At 44.2% G+C, this 20,005-nt stretch overlaps 1 protein-coding gene and 1 long non-coding RNA gene across 2 annotated transcripts in view; one reads left to right on the top strand and one right to left on the bottom strand.

Moving 5' to 3' along the window:
* Nucleotides 1-17,764, bottom strand: part of LOC118493988 — a 26,757-nt gene extending 8,993 nt beyond the window's left edge. The window contains exons 1-3 of the long non-coding RNA XR_004896045.1: nucleotides 17,753-17,764; nucleotides 13,194-13,197; nucleotides 10,955-10,961 (exon numbers count right to left, since the gene is read on the bottom strand). This is a non-coding gene — a long non-coding RNA (uncharacterized LOC118493988). The remainder of the gene's footprint in view (nucleotides 1-10,954; nucleotides 10,962-13,193; nucleotides 13,198-17,752) is intronic.
* LOC116042048 (deoxyhypusine synthase-like) lies at nucleotides 10,622-20,005 on the top strand. The gene is made up of 9 exons (XM_031288175.2): nucleotides 10,622-10,833; nucleotides 13,975-14,130; nucleotides 14,339-14,460; nucleotides 15,103-15,199; nucleotides 15,764-15,850; nucleotides 15,940-16,045; nucleotides 16,124-16,227; nucleotides 19,396-19,521; nucleotides 19,839-20,005. The coding sequence occupies exons 1-9, from the start codon at nucleotides 10,645-10,647 to the stop codon at nucleotides 19,932-19,934; spliced, it is 1,083 nt and encodes a 360-aa protein (XP_031144035.2). The 5' UTR covers nucleotides 10,622-10,644; the 3' UTR covers nucleotides 19,935-20,005.

The raw sequence follows: 20,005 nt of genomic DNA, 5'->3' as shown, positions 1-20,005 counted from the left end.
TCCATTTGTCTCCATCATTGCCCACGTGCGCGTTGAAGTCCCCCAGCAGAACTATGGAGTCCCCCACTGGAGCCCCACACAGGACTCCATTCAATGTCTCCAAGAAGGCCGAATACTCCAAGCTCTTGTTTGGTGCATAGGCACAAACAACAGCCAGAGTTTTCCCCCCCACAACCCGCAGGCGTAGGGAGGCGACCCTCTCGTCCACCGGGGTAAACTCCAACGTAGCAGCGCTCAGCCGGGGGCTTGTGGGCCTGGCTCCAGACGGGGGCCCCGGGCTTCCTCCGGGCAGGGTCACTCCATCTCTACCTCGTTTTTTCATAGGGTTTTTGAACTCATCCCTCCACCCGGTAATTCTTGGGTTTCCCTGGCTCCTCAAACACAACCCTCACATTGACTGGTCGTTGGGGGTTGTTACGGAGTGGGGCGGGGCATGTTCCAGTGTGTGTTTTCAGTCCTGCCCCAGGGAGTTTTCTGATGGTGTTTCGCCTGTTCCTACACTGGCGAGGGGGGCGGTGGTTCCTGTTTCTTCTTCACTCAAACCAAGGAATGCTGAGGAGGGGATTCCTGATCTTCCCTCTGCGGACCCGGAGATTACGGTGAAGGGGGATTTTCCTGATCTGTCTTCTGTTCCCTCCTGCTATGGGGACCTGAAGGAGGTTTTCAACAAGGCTAGGGCTACCGCTCTACCTCCACACAGACGGTACGACTGCCCCATTGAGTTATTACCAGGGACTTCTCCTCCCAAGGGGAGGTTATACTCCCTCTCCGCTCCTGAGACTCATTCCATGAGGGACTACATTGATTCTGCTTTGGAGGCTGGGATCATCCGACCCTCTTCCTCACCGGCCGGTGCGGGATTCTTCTTTGTGGGCAAGAAGGATGGGTCTTTGCGGCCATGCATTGACTATCGTGGTCTCAACGACATTACTGTGAAAAACAGGTACACTCTCCCATTGATTTCCTCTGCCTTTGAACTGTTGCAAGGTGCTACTATTTTTACTAAGTTGGACTTGAGAAGTGCATATCATTTGGTGAGGATAAGGGAGGGGGATGAATGGAAGACTGCTTTCAACACACCTAGTGGACACTATGAGTATTTGGTCATGCCTTTTGGTTTAACTAATGCCCCAGCTGTTTTCCAAGCATTTGTTAACGATGTTCTCAGAGATATGTTGAATATTTTGTGTTTGTGTACCTGGATGACATTTTGATTTTCTCCCGCAAGCACATTCAACATGTCCATGCTGTTCTTCTGAGACTTAACCATGAGTTATTCGTCAAAGCCAAGAAATGTGAGTTTCATGTTCCCAAGGTGTCCTTTCTGGGATATGTGGTGACGGAGGGGGAGATGAGCATGGATCCTGAGAAAGTCAAGGCAGTCATGGATTGGCTGGTTCCCACCAACCGCAAGGAGGTTCAACGTTTTTTGGGGTTTGCCAATTTCCATTGTAAATTTGTCAGAAATTTCAGTTCTGTTGCTGCTCCTCTGCATGTCCTTACCTCTGCCAAGACCAGGTTCGAGTGGACTCCTCAAGCGGACTCGGCTTTTCAATCTCTCAAGAGACGCTTTGTGACGGCTCCGATTCTGACCATGCCGGACCCTAACCGACAGTTTGTGGTGGAGGTGGATGCCTGCAATGTCGGCCTGGGTGCTGTCCTATCTCAACGCCTGCCCACAGATGGTAAGCTCCACCCATGTGCCTTTCTCTCTCGTAAACTGTCCCCTGCAGAGAGGAACTATGATGTTGGGAACTGGGAACTGTTGGCAGTCAAGGTGGCGTTGGAAGAGTGGAGACACTGGTTGGAGGGGGCGGAGCACCCGTTCATGGTTTGGACTGATCACAAGAACTTGGAGTACCTTCGGTCAGCGAAGCGACTGAATTCTCAGCAAGCCAGGTGGGCTCTGTTTTTTAACAGATTCAATTTCTCATTGTCTTTTCGTCCGGGCTCCAAGAATGTGAAACCGGATGCACTATCTAGACTGTTTGACTCTGGTTCCCTCCCTAAGTCTGAAGAGACCATTCTACCCGCTTCCTGTGTGGTTGGAGCTGTGTCTTGGGAGGTGGAGGAGAGGGTCAGACAAGCTGCTGGAAACCTACCTGTCCCGGTCGCTTGTCCACCAAATCGACTGTTTGTTCCGGTGGAGCTTAGATCCCAGGTCATCCATTGGGCCCACTCCAGTGTCCTGTCGTGTCACCCCGGGGTTAAAAGGACATTGTTCGTGATGCAACAACGGTTCTGGTGTCCCGGCATGGGAGATTCTGTGAAGGAGTACGTGGCAGCCTGTCCTGTGTGTGCGCAGAATAAGTCTTCTCACCAACCTCCAGCCGGATTGCTGCATTCCCTTCCTGTGCCCTCTCGTCCCTGGTCTGATATTTCTCTAGACTTTGTCACAGGTTTGCCTCCTTCAGAAGGGAACACAACTATCCTCACCACAGTTGATAGATTTTCTAAATGGTTCACTTTGTTCCCCTGCCAAAGTTACCTTCCGCCAAGGAGCTGGCGGAGGTTATGCTCTCCAATGTGTTCAGGTTACACGGACTTCCCAGGGACGTGGTTTCGGACCGGGGACCCCAGTTCATCTCTCGATTCTGGAAGGCGTTCTGCAATCTTCTCGGCGCCACTGTGAGCCTATCTTCAGGGTATCATCCATAATCCAATGGGCAGACCGAACGTTTGAACCAGGAGTTGGAGGTGGGTCTCCGTTGTCTGTCTTCCAGGAATCCTGCTAGTTGGAGTAAGCAGCTCATCTGGATAGAATATGCCTAATAATACTCTGCCATGCTCCTCCACCGGTCTCACTCCATTCCAGTGTGTGTACGGATACCAACCACCCCTTTTTGCGGCTCTGGAACAAGAAGTGGGAGTACCATCTGCCCAGGCGTTAGTTCGCCGTTGTCGGCGGACGTGGGCCAGGGCACGACAGGTTCTGCTCCACAAGTCTTCCCAGTATAAGAAGTTTGCAGATCGCCGGATGTCCAAGGCTCCTACCTACTCGGAGGGGCAGAAGGTTTGGCTGTCAACCAGGGATCTTCCTCTCCGCATCGAAAGCCGTAAGTTGGCACCCCGTTTTGTTGGCCCGTTTCCTGTCAGGAAAGTTATTAATCCTGTTGCTGTGAGTCTGAAACTTCCCAGGACCATGAGGGTGCATCCTACTTTTCATGTCAGTCGAGTGAAGCCAGTACGGGAGAGTCAGCTGGTACCCGTGACTCCCGCTCCACCTCCTCCGCCCATCATCGATGGCGGCCCCGTCTATACTGTCAAGAGACTTTTCGCCGTCAGGAGACGGGGAAGGGGTCATCAATATCTGGTGGACTGGGAGGGGTACGGGCCTGAGGAGAGATCTTGGGTTTCCTCCAGCAATATCCTGGATCCTGAACTCATTCAGGACTTCCACTGGTTGCATCCTGGAGATTCTGGGCCGTCTGGGGTCGGCCTTTAAGGGTGGGGTACTGTCATGTTTCATCCCTGTGTCAAGTTATGGTTTTTAGTTTGTATTACATTTTCTGTTTGTTTCTTGGACTTCCTGTTTTATTTTGACACTGTTTTGTCTTCATTCACTTCACTTGTCTTCCTGCCTTTGTTTGTTTCCCGCCATTTGTGATTACCTGTCCCCGCCCTAATGTGTTGCATCTGTGTCTAATTTAGTTGTGTATTTTAGTTCTGTCTTCCCCTCTCCTCAGTGCGAGATCGTCAGCCCAGCTGACCCGTCACCTGTCTTCAGCCCATGACCCGTCACCTGGTTCCAGCCCAGCTGCCCCTTCACCTGCCCGGCCCTCAGAGGGGTTTAGCCTTCGCCGGCCGACCAGGTCTCCCGAGGGATTCAGCCTTCGCCGTCCTGCTCGGTCTCCAGAGGGCTCTCGCCTTTGCCGCCGGCCTCCAGACGGCCTCCAGACGGCCTCCAGAGAGATTCCGCGTTCGCCGCGGGCCTCAACAGGGGTCTCGCCTTCGCCGCCGGCCTTCAGAGGGGTTTCACCATCGCAGATGGCCTCCAAAGGGGTCTCGCCTTCGTTGCCGGCCTCCTGAGAGTCCTCGACGTCCTGCTCGCCGCCGGTCGTCGGAGGGATTCCGCCTTCGCCGCCGGCCGCCAGAAGGGTGTCGCCTTCGTGCTCGGCCTCTAGAGGGGTTTCGCCTTCACCGACGGCCGCCAGAGGGGTTTTTCCTTCGCCGTCAGCCGCCAGAAGGATTCCGCCTTCATGCTCAGCCACCAGAGGGGTATTGCCTTCGCTGCCGGCTGCCTGAGGGGTTTCGCCTTCGCCACCGGCCTCCAGAGGGTCTTCATCATCCTGCTCGGCCTCCTAAGGCGCTCTGCCTTCACCGTCCATATATCTTGCATAATTATGACTTATTTTGTTGATTTTCTATCATCTGAGCCAGTTGAAGCAAACACTGCATGTCATATCTGTCCGTGTAGATATGTAATGAAGCTCAGCGTAAGCCTTTGCAGGAAGACTTTGTTTACCCAATCGCTACTCTTTCTTCTTAAATCAAATCAGCTGTTTAGAAGCGATACTTTCAGTTAAACCAATCAGACATGGCCACGATATTCAAGGGCCAATCACAGCATTACAGCTCTGCTTTAAATATGTTCTCCCTGTGCTGTCAGCTGTCGTTCTCCGGTCTCCTTCTCCGCCACCACCAGTGTCTAGACTCCATCGGGGGGTTATGTTCCTATTCTCTACCCCTTTAAAAATATCATTAATTCGATGGAGTCTAATCTCCAAAAGACTTGTTACATTTTATCATGCAGTTGTACAATAAATAATTTTTGCATATCTGTAAATGAAGTCTCTCCTGATTGAAATGACCAAGACACAAAGAAGTCCCTGTTTTTAAGTAGAATTTAACCAGTTTTCTACTGTGCAAGAAAGTCCAACCCAGTTTTCCAGTCAGACTAGTAGATCTACAATTTTCTTTTAAGAGAGTGGCTTGATTACTATTATTTTTTAGGCCCTGTGGGAAGACACCTGAGAAAAGGCAGCTGTGGAGTGCCTAGCTGCTCAGCAGGATCAGCAGGTCTTCACTTATAAATACTTTGGTTAGGGTGTATTGACTGGGTAACATCCAAAGGACAGGCCAACATCCGTAAGAGACCATCCGTCAGCAAACTGAACAGGTAACGTTACAACCTGCATGACAGAGACCTATTAGTGTAAATCTGTGCTCAGTGTAAAAAAAATATTACTAAATGTCATGTCACCTTCTTTCATAGACCCTTTTTGACAAATGCCCATGGAAGCTATTATGCTATTATGTGATGGTGTAGCCTAGTAAGTAGTGCTTACTACCACTTTTACTTTTATTTGGTATTTTATTCTTTATTTTATTCTTATTTATCTGTTGTACTATATTGAGCTATTGTGGTAAAGGTTCTTCATGACTGCAATATTTGATGTTACAATCAGATATTGTTTTGTTAAATTAAGTGAAGTCAAAGTAGTGTAAATAAAAAATAAAAGTGAGGTTGTTATGGAATCACGTTTTTACACTTTTTGTATGGATTAATCAAACAAAATGTAACATGTGAATTAAGTTGCTTAAGACATGCTGGTATGCAGATTTTGTAACCTTAGTTTGGCCAAACCAGGCTGTTTACCAGTTTCCAATGGCTTTGCTCAGTTAAAGAGGCAGCTAACTGTAGTTGAAATAGGACTGGTCTGGCACGCAGGGCCGTAGCACAAAGTTCTGGTCCCTGTACATACAGTAAGCCTTCTCTGTGTGCCCTTCCCTGCATCCACAGCTATTCATTCTAGTACAGTATCTTTGTGGGCCCTCCCATCTGGCTAAGCCTATGTATGACAATTCAGATTCTAAATTGCATATATGTCTCTTTGCCTCATTCATGTACTGTAGGCTGCTTCATTTTCCTTAATGGAAAATAGCTCATTTGCGTTCAATTAGCCTAGTGTAGATATTTTATTTAACTTGTTATTTGTCTGAGCCCCCTCCAGAAATTGAGTCATTAGCTGAGAACTGTTTCTCAGAGTTTTGAAGCATTTGTCACTGCCTTTCTAAACCTGTATTTCTGTCTCCACTCCTGAACGTCTCTTCCTTCACCAACCTTAGCTGTCTAAGTTTGGCTGTAAACCAGGGCTTGTCATTATTGAACCTCTTAGTGGTGCGTGTTGATGTGCAGCTGTCCTCACAGAAACTATGTATGACGTCACAGCCTCTGTTGTTAGTCCTGAAAACATCCCAATCTGTACTTCCAAACATGCCTGAAGGTCCGCCCCAGCTTCACTGGTCCACTTCTTAGATATCCTTACAACAGGTTAAGAAAGTTTTAGACGGCCTCCAGAGGGATTCCGTCTTCGCCGCCGGCCTTCAGAGCGGTTTCGCCTTCGCAGACGGCCTCCAAAGGGGTCTCACCTTCGTCGCCGGCCTCCTGAGAGTCCTCGACGTCCTGCTCGCCACCGGTCGTCGGTGGGATTCCGCCTTCGCCGCCGGCCGCCAGAGGGGTGTCACCTTTGTGCTCGGCCGTCAGAGGGGTATGCCTTCGCTGCCGGCCGCCAGAAGGATTCTGCCTTCGTGCTCGGCTGCCAGAGGGGTATTGCCTTCGCTGCCGGCCTCCAGAGGGTCTTCATCATCCTGCTCAGCCTCCTAAGGCGCTCTGCCTTCACCGTCCAGCTGTAACGGTAAGCCACGATAAAAATGTTGACAATAACAATTACCGTTTTCTTTTAAAATATCATTATTATCACGGTGGATTACCACGGTGTGGAAGCCTATGTTTAATCTTTCCCAGCTTCATTCGAGTCTCCTGAAGTTGCCGCCCGGGCGCACTGCGTAGCCTAAAACGTGCGTTTCTTGAATTTGGATCATGGCAGAAGGAGGAGATGACAGCGCTCAGGACATTTATCAGCCCTCTAAGAGGACTAAGTCTGAAGCATGGGCATATTTTGGTTATTATAAGAATGCCGAAGGACAGTTGATTGATAGTTATCCTGTCTGCAGAACGTGCAGGAAAAACGTTCTGCCATCCACCACATCACTGCTGTCCTCCAACAGCTCCACTTGCTCCCGGTCCAGTTCCGTATCCAATTCAAAGTCCTCCTGTTTACATTCAAGGCCATCCACAACCTCGCCCCCCCATATTTGTCTGATCTCCTCCAGGTTCCTCCATACACCTGTCTGTCCCCTCCGCCCATCTCACCACCATAGGGAGTAGTGCATTCAGCCGCTCTGCTCCCTGTCACTGGAACTCATTACCACCCCAACTTAGAAACATTGATTCATTCCCCATTTCAAATTGCAACTCAAAACACATCTGTTTAAAACTACCTATTCCACTTAATGCAAATTGCTCTACCTCTTTCTGTTGTTGTTGTTATTGTTGTTGTATTCTTATTTTTTGCTGTTTTTAAATGTCTTATGTATCCCTGTACGGTGTCCTTGAGTGCCGAGAAAGGCACCTTTAAATAAAAATTATTATTATTATTATTATTATTAATATTATCTTAAAGCAATGTCCGCGCATGAGCCAGTTTAAAAAACAGTACAAAAATATGGTTTTCACAGAGTATTTATTTATTTGTTTAATTACATTCTTTATTTTTTTATGGTAAATATACAGTATACATATGTAAATACTGTATGTATGTTTTCTTTTTTTTGGTGTGGAAATATACATATGTAGGAAATTGTAAAGAATGGGTTAAATATATATGATATAAATAAATAAATTAATGATTATTGTATAGTGAAAGAGTGTAGGATTAAATATGCTTCTGCTACTTCCTATTCCTTTTCTGACATGTTAAATTCATATTTTGTTTTTGTTTTTCTTCTTTTAGTTTTTATTGTATTATTTTTTACATGTTTGAAATAAAGCATTCATTCAAGACTTTTCAAAATCCTTGCCAATGTTGGCATAGTTGTGGGAGCCCAAAAGTGCAAATTATTTGGTCTAAGCTTGTTTAGGAATCCTTCATTTGTGCTGGACCAAAAATTTGAAGCATTACGCTCATTTGTCTAAACATGTCTAAAATGAGGGTCACTGGTGTCTTGTTTTCGTGTCTTTTCTTGTCAAACATTCCTTGTGATTCCTGCTGCAACCTACTTTCCCACAGGGGCAGTAAACAATAAACAAACAAACAAACTTCACTGCAAACTGTCTTTTCATGCTGGGATGCCTCTCAGCAAAAAGAAAAATCTTGATGAACTGGACAGCCCAAACCATCCTACTCTGTGATAAGTAACTGGTTGAAGGACTATCTATGTCTGTTGAATTGAGAGAGCTATAGCCTTTCCTAATGTCTTAGGCACTGTCCTCATTTAAGATCTTAGTGGCCTGAGGGTAGAAGCTCCTCCTGAGCCTCTCAGTGCTGGCCTAGTGTAAATATCCTTTAGAAATGAACAACTACATGATTAAATAAAAGCCATGAAATAAAATGAAATTTAGGTTTGACTCCATATACACCAAGATTTCTGGCTTTGTCTGTGGTTTGTAACATTACTGATTTAAAGCTAATTGCTGACTTTTGTTTGTTCCTCTTTGGCTCCAAAAACAATTACCTCAGTTTTGACGATGTTAAATTGAAGAAAGTTCTGTCACGTCCAATCATTGATTTGTTTAATGCATTACTCAGCACTTGTTTTGGACCATAGTAATATAGTTCTGTTAATTTGTGTGTTGTCTGCATAATTATGACTTATTTTGTTGATTTTCTATCATCTGAGCCAGTTGAAGCAAACACTGCATGTCATATCTGTCCGTGTAGATGTGTAATGACCTAGACACAAAGAAGTCCCTGTTTTTAAGTAGAATGTAACCAGTTTCCTACTGTGCAAGAAAGTCCAACCCAGTTTTTCAGTCAGACTAGTAGATCTAAAATTTTGTGTTGACTTCGGGTCAAATTGACCCGTTTTCAATTTTTGTTTTATATCAGAAAATATGGGACGTAGAAATAAGCGCTGAAAATGTGTAGAAGAAAAATGTAACAATTTAAAACATTGGAAAAAGCAAAAACAAAAAGGCGTCAAAAACGTTGGAAAAAAAAGTGTTTTTTTCAAGGTTGACAGGAAGACAACACAAGGGTTAAGAGAGTGGCTTGATTACTATAATTTTTTAGGGCCTGTGGGAAGACACCTGAGAAAAGGGCCTATAGCAGCTGTGGAGTGCCTAGCTGCTCAGCAGGATCAGCAGGTCTTCACTTATAAATACTTTGGTTAGGGTGTATTGACTGAGTAACATCAAAAGGACAGGCCAACATCCGTAAGAGACCATCCGTCAGCAAACTGAACAGGTAACGTTACAACCTGCATGACAGAGACCTATTAGTGTAAATCTGTGCTCAGTGTAAAAAAAAATGTTACTAAATGTCATGTCACCTTCTTTCATAGGCCCTTTTTGACAAATGCCCATGGAAGCTATTATGCTATTATATGATGGTGACGGTGTACTACCACTTTTACTTTTATTTGGTATTTTATTCTTTATTTCTGTTGTACTATATTGAGATATTGTGGTAAAGGATCTTCATGACTGCAATATTTGATGTTACAATCAGTTTTTTTTGTTAAATTAAGTGAAGTCAGAGTAGTGTAAATAAAAAATAAAAGTGAGGTTGTTATGGAATCAAATTCCTGGAGTCTCTGTTGGTTGCTTGGCAACAGCTCAGAGCCAAAAAGTAGTCCTGCACATAACCATGAGTTAAATGGAGAATTGCTGTTTTTACACTTTTTGTATGAATTAATCAAACAAAATGTAACATGTGAATTAAGTTGCTTAAGACATGCTGGTATGCAGATTTTGTAACCTTAGTTTGGCCAAACCAGGCTGTTTACCAGTTTCCAATGGCTTTGCTCAGTTAAAGAGGCAGCTAACTGTAGTTGAAATAGGACTGGTCTGGCACGCAGGGCCGTAGCACAAAGTTCTGGTCCCTGTACATACAGTAAGCCTTCTCTGTGTGCCCTTCCCTGCATCCACAGCTATTCATTCTAGTACAGTATCTTTGTGGGCCCTCCCATCTGGCTAAGCCTATGTATGACAATTCAGATTCTAAATTGCATATATGTCTCTTTGCCTCATTCATGTACTGTAGGCTGCTTCATTTTCCTTAATGGAAAATAGCTCATTTGCGTTCAATTAGCCTAGTGTAGATATTTTATTTAACTTGTTATTTGTCTGAGCCCCCTCCAGAAATTGAGTCATTAGCTGAGAACTGTTTCTCAGAGTTTTGAAGCATTTGTCACTGCCTTTCTAAACCTGTACTTTGACTCGTTAAACCAGTCTCAGTCTCCACTCCCGAATGTCTCTTCCTTCACCAACCTTAGCTGTCTAAGATTGGCTAAGCCCTGTAAACCAGGGCTTGTCATTATTGAACCTCTTAGTGGTGCGTGTTGATGTGCAGCTGTCCTCGCAGAAACTACGTATGACATCACAGCCTCTGTTGTTAGTCCTGAAAACATCCCAATCTGTACTTCCAAACATGCCTGAAGGTCCGCCCCAGCATCACTGGTCCACTTCTTAGATATCCTCACAACAGGTTTAGAAAGGTTTAGTTTCTGCCTGTATGAGGGAATCAGGTGGACCATGGCATGGTCTGAGTTTCCCAGTGCAGCGCAGGGGACTGCGTGATAAGCATTGCTGACTGTTGTGTAACAGTAATGACAGTGTATCTTTTTGTTCTTTCAGAAGATATGGCACACCATAACCACCCAATAGTTGGGGATCTCAGGAAATCCGCCCCGATACCAGAGAATACACCAAAGGTCCAGGGCTACGACTTCAACCAGGGAGTGGACTACCGCACCCTGCTGAAGGCTTACCTTACCACAGGCTTGCAGGCCACAAAAGTTGGATTGGCTATCCAGAAGATCAACGCAATGGTGAGATAGATGGTACAAAGGGACAACTTTGGTGAATGCCCATGTTCCTTTCGTCTTAGTTAACATTTATTTTTTAGCTTTGCTGCTACAAGAAGCATTGGATCTAAAGACATTGCTTGACCCCTGGTCTGGGTGAATACTTAATTCTGATTGGCTGCAGGTGAAACTGACTGTTAACCGTTCTAAATGAATGCACCAGTGCATAACTATTTTAGATTGATTGTGGCGATGAGGATGGGATGGTGGGCTCTGAAAGACCCTTAGAAATAAAGAAGAGACCGACAACGCCACTCTGGGGATCTCACCCAGACAATAGAATTGGACTTGTAATTGACTATACCAAAACAGTAGAAAAGCATACAGGTTTGATTGTACACAAAGCAGGGGGACGTGGTTCCATTTTAAAGACAATTTATTATACAGTCACTAAAATGAACCATTTGCAATAATAACAATAAAATAACATTCACACAGGGGTTAAGGGGAGAGTCCTAGGGAGAGGAGTTAATGGGAAGTGGGGTCTCAGGGAAGAGTCACCCCGATCACACGTAGACACACACACACAAACACACAGTGGTGATAACTCAACAAAAAAAAAACGTGGTTGAGGACACAGCACAAAGGACGGAGACACAACCACCAGGGGCACCAACACCACCACCTTTGGCACTCAGCAACTGTAAGGACAGGGAAATACACGTATGTTACATTGATACAAAGATAATTAAGTCTATCAACTTATCAAAACTCTCTGTATTTCTCAGTATGGCTATGTTTACAAAGAAAGTGTAGTCCAGCGACATTCACACGCAGAAGCTCGAGTGATGCATTTTACGTCACCTTTGGAGAAGAAGAGGACATAAAAATAACAAGATAATTACCTCTTCTGAAGAGTCATCATGTTTTTTTTTAAATCCTCTGTGTCCTCCTGGATTTAACAGGAGTTGCTACTAGCAACTGTGTGGAGGAGGGGTGGGGGTGGTGCGTGATCACTGACCTGAGCACTATAGCTTTAAAAGAAACAGAAAATGTGAATCTGTTATTTCCAACTTTGAGTGTTGTCCTTCAGTGCCTTGTCTCTGAACACCACAGGATGACGCTAACACACAAGCTGCAAGAAATACGTTACACTCTACACTGCCCCTCTGAACTGACTTTTGGCGCTTTTCCATTACATGGTACCTGCTCGACTCGCCTCGACTCTACTCGCCTTTTTTGGTTTTCCATTACGAAAAAAAGTACCTGGTACCTGCTAACAGGTACTTTATTTAGTACCTCCTCAGTCGAGGTTCCAAGCGAGCTGAGGCGAGCCGAAAAGGTGACGTGAAAGCGACAGACGGGGGTGTCCTGAACAAACCCGCTATTTTTAAACAGTTTAGCCAGCTGTGTTTTTTTTGCTGCCTCCAGCTTCTTTAGAAACTAAATGTGTCTTCTGGCAACACACACCTTCCACGTTCTGTGTGTGTGTCGTGTTAGGTCACAGTAGTTTACTACGGCGCCGCTTGTTTACAGTTCTGCGGAGGCTCCAGCAGAGCTTTCGCCATATCCTAAGTACACACACACATGCTGGCTCGACGCACACACCAACTGACAAATGTATACATCAGGCCACATATTACATAGGCTACGGTGAAAGCTCTGCGTGGAGCCTCCACAGAACTGTAAAACAAGCTCAAGTGGCCTGATGTTTATACTTGTGCGCTGGTGTGTGCGTTGAGCCGGCAAGACCACCAGCCACGCTGAGGCGGGACTAAAATCTGCAATGGAAAATGGACGCACAACGTGTCGAGTCGAGTCGAGGCGAGTAGAGTCGAGGCGAGTCGAGCAGGTACCATGTAATGGAAAAACGCCATTTGTTTCACAGCGATCATCTCTTATCCCATTGGCTGTTCAGATCACTACTTTAGTGACAGTACGTTACATATGGTGAATCATTTCTATGGTGGCCGATGCAAACGCACTGCAACAAAAAAAACACATGCAAATAGACTAAATACAGGCAAATTAAGAAAACATCTTCATTAATTTGACAACACGTGCAGAATTTAGCAAACACACTGCAAATACACACAACACAACCAAATACATTAATGCGCTGCAAATACAGAAACAATGCAAAAGCACACAAACCCCGAAAGCAAATGCAACAAAAAAACGCTGCATCCAGTTTACACAATGGAAGTTCTCCAGGCCTCTAGGGGGAGCGCTAAGTGGAACAGCTTGATTTTTTCGACCCCATGGAGAGACAGAGACAGAGAGAGAGAGAGAGAGAGAGAGAGAGGCGATTTTAAAAAGGTGCATATTAATTTTAACATTTGGCCCTAGTCTTTTACAGTATTATAAAAGAGCAACAGGTTTACGTAGCTACCGTGTTAGAGACTGAAATCTACAAGAGCTTGCTAGCTAACACTAGTTTAAAGTCCATATATGTTACTGAAAAGAAAACACTAAAAATAAGGAAAACAAAATATCCACTCTCTCTGACATAACCTTGCCTTCTGTTGTGTAAACTGGATGCAGCATTTTTCTGTTGCATTTGTTTTAGGGGTTTGCAGCACGTTTGTGTACTTTGTTGTGTTGTGTGTATTTGCAGCATGGTTGCTAAATGCTGCGCATGTGGTGTCAAATTAATGAAGATGTTTTCTTAATTTGCTTGTGTTTTGTCCATTTGCATGTGTTTTCTTAAGTTGCGGGGCGTTTGCACCTGTCGGCCACCGTACATTCCATCGTGAATTTTTTTATATTGTTGGGGGACAATGACATGGCTGCAAAGCTAGCTTTTTGTCTTGTTAAACATACTGTCCAATTATATTTACTGATTGTGTGTGATAAGAACCTAATGAGATGGGCTTGATTGATGCAGGTATAAGTCAAACCCTCCGGTGTACCCTGGGAAACAGAGTTATTGTTTGAAAAAACTTGAGATTTTGATTGTAAAACTCATTTAAAAAATGTTATTTGGCGAGTCACCATGGTATAAGCAGCATCAGACGGTTCGCGCCGCTTCCATCTTCCATTAATTCCTGACAATGGACACTGGGAATTAACCCTTACTTATTTATTGATAACAGTGCATATACAAGCAGCTGGATTAATGACTGTTTTTTCTAGTTTCATCAGCCTTTTCAATCCCCTGCACAGATCGAGAGGCGTCAGCAACCGGTGGAGGGAGGTGTTGATGAAGACCCATCAACCTGCCCCTGCCTGATGAGCTGCACCATCTTCCTCAGTTACACCTCAAACCTCATCAGCAGCGGACTCAGGGAGACTATCCGCTACCTCGCAGAACACAAAATGGTACAACCCTCCTCAACTACGAAGCATTAGTACCAGGTTTTCATAGTTTTCTAGATATTAAAATAAATCTCTTTGATATAGCCTACATATACAGTAATTTTACTATTTTATACACTACATGATTAATTCAGTAGTTAAGAAGATTAATCAATAATGAAACTAATCGTTAGCTGCAGCCCCTGATACATATTGTATTCTTTCTCTGTAGGTGGATGTCTTAGTGACCACAGCTGGAGGTATAGAGGAGGATCTGATGAAGTGTTTCAGCCCGGCTTACATTGGAGACTTTACTATGTCTGGCAAGGATCTGTACGAAAAAGGCCATAACAGGTCAGAGAACATGTCAGATTAACAGGATATGACACCTTGGAAATGTGGCTGTAAACAGAATAGAGAATGATTTTAAGAAAGAAGTGAACTAGCTAAAATTCCTTTAACAGCCTTAGAACTGGAAAACCACATATTAAAGGCACGGTTGGTGAAAAGCTTTGAAAGTAGCATCTCCTTGGGAGTGGTAGTAGACTTGCAGTACGTAACGATGATGATGGGCAATGAGCTCAGGCTTGTACACGGGAGGGGTAGATTACTCCGGGCGAGCAAGGACACATGTCATTGGTTCTTTCCAAGTGGACTGCACAGGATTCCAGCAGCTACAGATGACAGATCTTGTTTGCTCCTTTTTTAGAGCTCCAAGTTATTTATTGCTGCCGGGGTGTAAAGACCATTCCAAATAATATATATAAAAAAGTGTATATTGGAAAAAGTTACCAACCCTGCCTTTAATTAAAAAGTGGATGGACAGAAACATTATCAGACAGACTTTTTTGATAATTGATAATGGCCAATAGTTCATAAATCCAGTTTCTCAATTGCAAGGATTTGCTGTGATAGTTAACTGAATAGTTATTTTTGTTTGGACTCGTAGCATAATGTAGAGGAACATTCAATTCAGTGTCTGTCATTTGGCTGTAGGGCTGGAAACACTCTGATCCCCCAAGAAAACTATGTTAAGTTTCACAAATGGATGCCTCCGATCTTGAAGCAGATGCTGCTGGAGCAGAACACTCAGGTGTGTAGAGTCTATATTTAACATATTAACTTTTTTCCTAAAAAGTTCTAAAATGCAGGGAGAATTGCTGCAAGTTAGGGTTGGGCGATAAGACCATATACTGTATATTGTTAAAATCATATAAAATCTTCTAGCGTATTAAAAACCGTTCGCCACCTCAGGAGGGGGAAGCGGAGAACCATCCAAGCTGTATACAGTAAGGATGAGACTCTGTTGACCTCAACTGAGGAGGTAATAGGGCGGTGGAAGGAGCACTTTGAGGAACTCCTGAATTACTTTGATTTAACATTTAGATTTAACATTTAACTTTTATTTTACTTATGTTTAAATGTTTAATGTTTATAAACATATTGTTGACAATTACAATGTTTTACACTAATTTCTGTCTTAAATGTGAGAAAAATGATCTAAATGTGAGGAAAGTGAGCTAAATAATCAAAATATATCATAACATTTCAAAGGAGGAATTGTTAGCACTGTTATTATCAAAGTTAAGATTCTCACTGTAGCCCTGACATTAAGGTTACTGATTTTTTTTTTTTTTTTTTCGTCAACTTCTGTTAGGGCGTTTGCTGGACTCCATCTAAGATGATCCATCGGCTGGGCAAGGAGATCAACAACCCTGAATCTGTTTACTACTGGGCCTACAAGGTGAGGCCTGGTATGCTAGTGATCTGGGAACAACTGCAGCTGTTGAGTGATTATGCTGTTACTGAGCAGTGATCTGATGTCTGTTTCAGAATAACATCCCAGTGTTCTGCCCTGCCCTGACAGACGGCGCTATAGGAGACGAACTCTTTGTCTTCTCAGCTGAAAACCCGGGCTTAAAACTGGACATAGTTGAAGGTAAGAGAGTCTTCATCTCTGCTTACTTAATTTGTCTCTGTGGTTTAAGTTGGTCTTACACAATGCATTTGATTCCAGATATTTCAAAGTTGAACAGCCTCGCAATTGCTGCCAACAGCACAGGGATGATCATCCTGGGAGGAGGTGTAGCCAAACACCAAGTATGCAATGCCAATTTCTGGGTAAGTATTCTGCATTTTTGAATTTGATGTTGTCCCGAGCCAAAGATATGTTTTGTACTTGTGGATACTTTCTTTCAAAGGGGTGTGAGGAAAGGCTGTTTCTAGAAAAGTCTTTCAGAGCAGAACACTTTGGTATTAATTATTTTGGCAGCTCATCCAGATTAACATACCATCATACAACGATATGTATTATATCTTACAAAAAGGGATGCACACTTTTTCGGCCGTTATCAATTCCTATAAATTTCCAGCAACACGAGCGATCAGTGCTCATGGTAAATCCCCCGCAGAAACTGTTAAGACAACAAAACTACTTCATCAAAAGATCAGTTAAGTATGTAAGTTACGTAACTAAAGTAAGTTAAAATAGGTCAACGTATAACCGAGGGGACAGCGACCTCATTCTGCTGGACTGGAAAGAGGGGAGGTTGGAAGCCCATGGATGCCATAAATGGAGACATACCTGTAGAGGAGCTGACCAGGGAGTTGTGGGCATATTCCACCCAGGGTAGATGGGTGTACCAAGAGGCAGGATGTCTTGCAGTGATGCACCGGAGAGCTGACTCCACCAACAATCAAACGCTCGAGGGTTCGTGTTAAACGAACCAAACAAGGCAGGTGTGAAAGCAACCTTAGGAACACTGGTGTAAAAACTGGCTACATGTCCCTAATTTACCCGAATACCTGGGTGGAGTGGGAATATATGGATCACAGGAAACACTGTGGGAAGCAGCAGAGGGCACCGCAGATGGAGCTGATGTGGCTGGAGCCACAGATGGAGCCCCACTGGAGACCAGAGAGACGACTCCCTCATGTTTGCCAACACGGGTGCCTTGAGTAGCCAACGTCTGTCTCTGTGGGGTCCATCCTGGCCAGATTATTCTGTTAAGCCTGTGTTTTTGAGTTTGGACCTCAAAGTGCAGAGACAAGAGATAGGGATGGTTTCATTGGTGTTTATTTAACAAAAAGTCACTTGGGTGGTGGCAGTCGAGGGCTAGCTGGCGTGGCAGATGAAGAAAGTGGACTGTGCTGAAAAATCACTGGAGCCGGAGAATACTGGTACACTGGAGGCTGTGCACATTGAGAAAACGGAGGTAAATCCAGGAGTAAAAAAACAGAAACAAAAGACTATGAAACTTGAACTTTCAAACAAACAAACAAAACTAGAGAGCACAAAGAAACTTAGAAAATGAAGAGCCACTTCACTATACCCCTTGCAACTGGATAATCTGGCACAGGAGTGGAGTCTTGACCAGGCTTCTGTCTGTCAGGTGGTAAACTCCAGGTGTGCCTAGTTAGAGAGACCAGCTCAGCCAGAGAGAGAAACAGAAAAGGAAACAGGGGAAAAACAAACACAATTAAAGCTGCAAGCAGCGTTGGACGGGCCCTCGCACCTCTGCACGCGTCGGGGTTACTGCGGCTGCCGCTCCTTGCGACTGTGCATTTGTGCGGCACTCAGACATCGCAAATCGTCACCAATGAAAAGGGAACTCCCTGCTGAGTTCAATGATACCTCACACAAGACTCTACGTCATACAGTTCGTTAGCTGTGAAATGGGGTGTGGCTAAAGCATAGGGGCGGGGCAAAACATGACCAATGAAAAAGGAAGTCTCTGCTGATTTCAACGATACCTCACACAAGACTCTACCTTAAATGGGTCACCAGTTATGAAAGGGGGCGTGGCTAAGCACAGAGGGGCAGGTCAAACCATCAGCAATTAAAAAGGAACTCTCTGCTGAGTTCAATGATACCTCATACAAGACTCTACCTTAAATGGGTCACCAGTTGTGAAAGGGGGCGGGGCTAAAGCTTAGGGGGCGGATCAAACTATCACCAATTAAAAAGGAACTCTCTGTTGAGTTCAATGACACCTCACACACGACTCTACCTTAAACGGTTCAAATGGTATGAAAGGGGCATGGCCTGAGTAAGTGGGCGCATTTCCTGTTGCCAGCGCCCCCCGCTATGACCAAAAGTAAATATTGGCCTGTAGATGTCCTCAGGCCTGGACCCTTGTCAATCGTGAGAAATTTCGGGCAGATACAACAACGTACACTCAAGTTACAACAATTTCTTTGTTCATCGCTAAACACTCAAAATGGCCGCCACGCCACGCCCACACTGTTTGACGAAAAGTTTTTCTTTTAATAACTTTTCATCTTGTGATGTGTGTTGAGCTGGTACAGACCAAATTTGAAGTCCATCGGATGAAATTAGGAGTTCGTTAAAGTATAGCACGTATAGTTTTAGGCCTACTTCCTGTTGCCACTAGGGGGCGCTATGACTTTGAGTCAATTTTGTGCGGTAAATGTCCTCAGAGTTAGACTCTTATGAATCATGAAAAGTTTCGAGCCAGTTGGACAATGTACACTCAAGTTACACCCACTTCCTGTTTCGGTGGCGAAACACTCAAAATGGCCGCCCCGCCACGGACATGCCCTATGACGAAAAGTTTTTCTTTTAACAACTTTTCATCTTTAACGTCTTAAGATGGCACAGACCGAATTTGAAGTTGATCGGATGAAATCTCTAGGAGGAGTTCGTTAAAGTACGACGTGGAAATGGCCAAAATCGCACTAATTTCGAACTTTGAAATCAAAATGGCGGACTTCCTGTTGGGTTTAGGGTATGGCTCCAATGACGTTTTTTGTACATCTTGATATGTTACATTTGTGTACCACGTTTCGTGAGTCTACGTTAAACGTACTGCAGGGGCTCAAGTTTTTTTAACTTTGTAGGGGGCGCTATCGAGCCATTTTTGTGAGCCTATTCCCGAAACCCTTAAAATACGTACATTTTCACCAGACTTGATGCGTCCGCCAATTTTGGTGAGTTTTTGAATATATTAAGCCTCTCAAAAAGCCAATTCATTTGGTGTAATAATAATTCCTTCAGTTTCAATAGGGCCTTCGCCGCTGTCGGTGCTCGGGCCCCAAAAAACCCCACCAAAAACAAAAACACACACCACCATGATACAACGTTGACTTTTTGGTTGTTCACAAGTTCTGTGTTTGTTTGACCCATTCATAGAGAGATTCTTGAGTTCTCAAAAATTCCAATATTTCAAAAGGCTGTGGAGGACACGCAGTTGAAAGTGCACTGTAAGCCAATTGGTCTGCCTTCCACCGTGCCACCACTTAATGATACAATGCTTTGTCTCTTTCCAGAGGAATGGAGCTGACTACGCAGTGTATGTGAACACGGCTCAGGAGTTTGATGGTTCTGACTCAGGGGGCAGTCCTGATGAGGCCGTGTCCTGGGGCAAGATCAAAGTAGATGCTAAACCTGTGAAGGTATTTTATATGGTATTACATACTAATGTCAAAGTTATGTTCCACTTTTTAATGTTAGAGAAACGATATACACTGTTCTGGATTTGTTAAATAATCGTTGGCCTAATAGATCTTTATCTTGGCTCAACACAAATGCAATAGTGTATCATATTTCATTTTTTTTAAATCACGATCTCTGTGTAGAGCAAAAGCAGAGATGAAGTCTTCCAAAGCTAATTTATTCTGTCATCACAATTAAACATCAAATCAAATCTAAACATGGCTCATCTTGAAACTTTGATGTTTTAATACACAGCTTCTCATTTCTGTCTTTCCAGGTGTGTGCAGATGCTTCCATCATTTTCCCCCTATTGGTGGCAGAGACCTTTGCAGTCCATGCTAATAAGATGACAGCTGGCAAGGAAAACAAATAAACAAATTGTCGGTCTGGAATACAAAGCTTCAGATGGAATCAGTCATATTCCACATTGTAAATATTGAAAAA

This window comes from Sander lucioperca, chromosome 20 (assembly GCF_008315115.2).
Source record: "Sander lucioperca isolate FBNREF2018 chromosome 20, SLUC_FBN_1.2, whole genome shotgun sequence".
NCBI lineage: Eukaryota > Metazoa > Chordata > Actinopteri > Perciformes > Percidae > Sander > Sander lucioperca.
The sequence above is the reverse complement of the archived record's forward strand: the minus strand, read 5'-3'. Positions and strand labels throughout refer to the sequence as shown.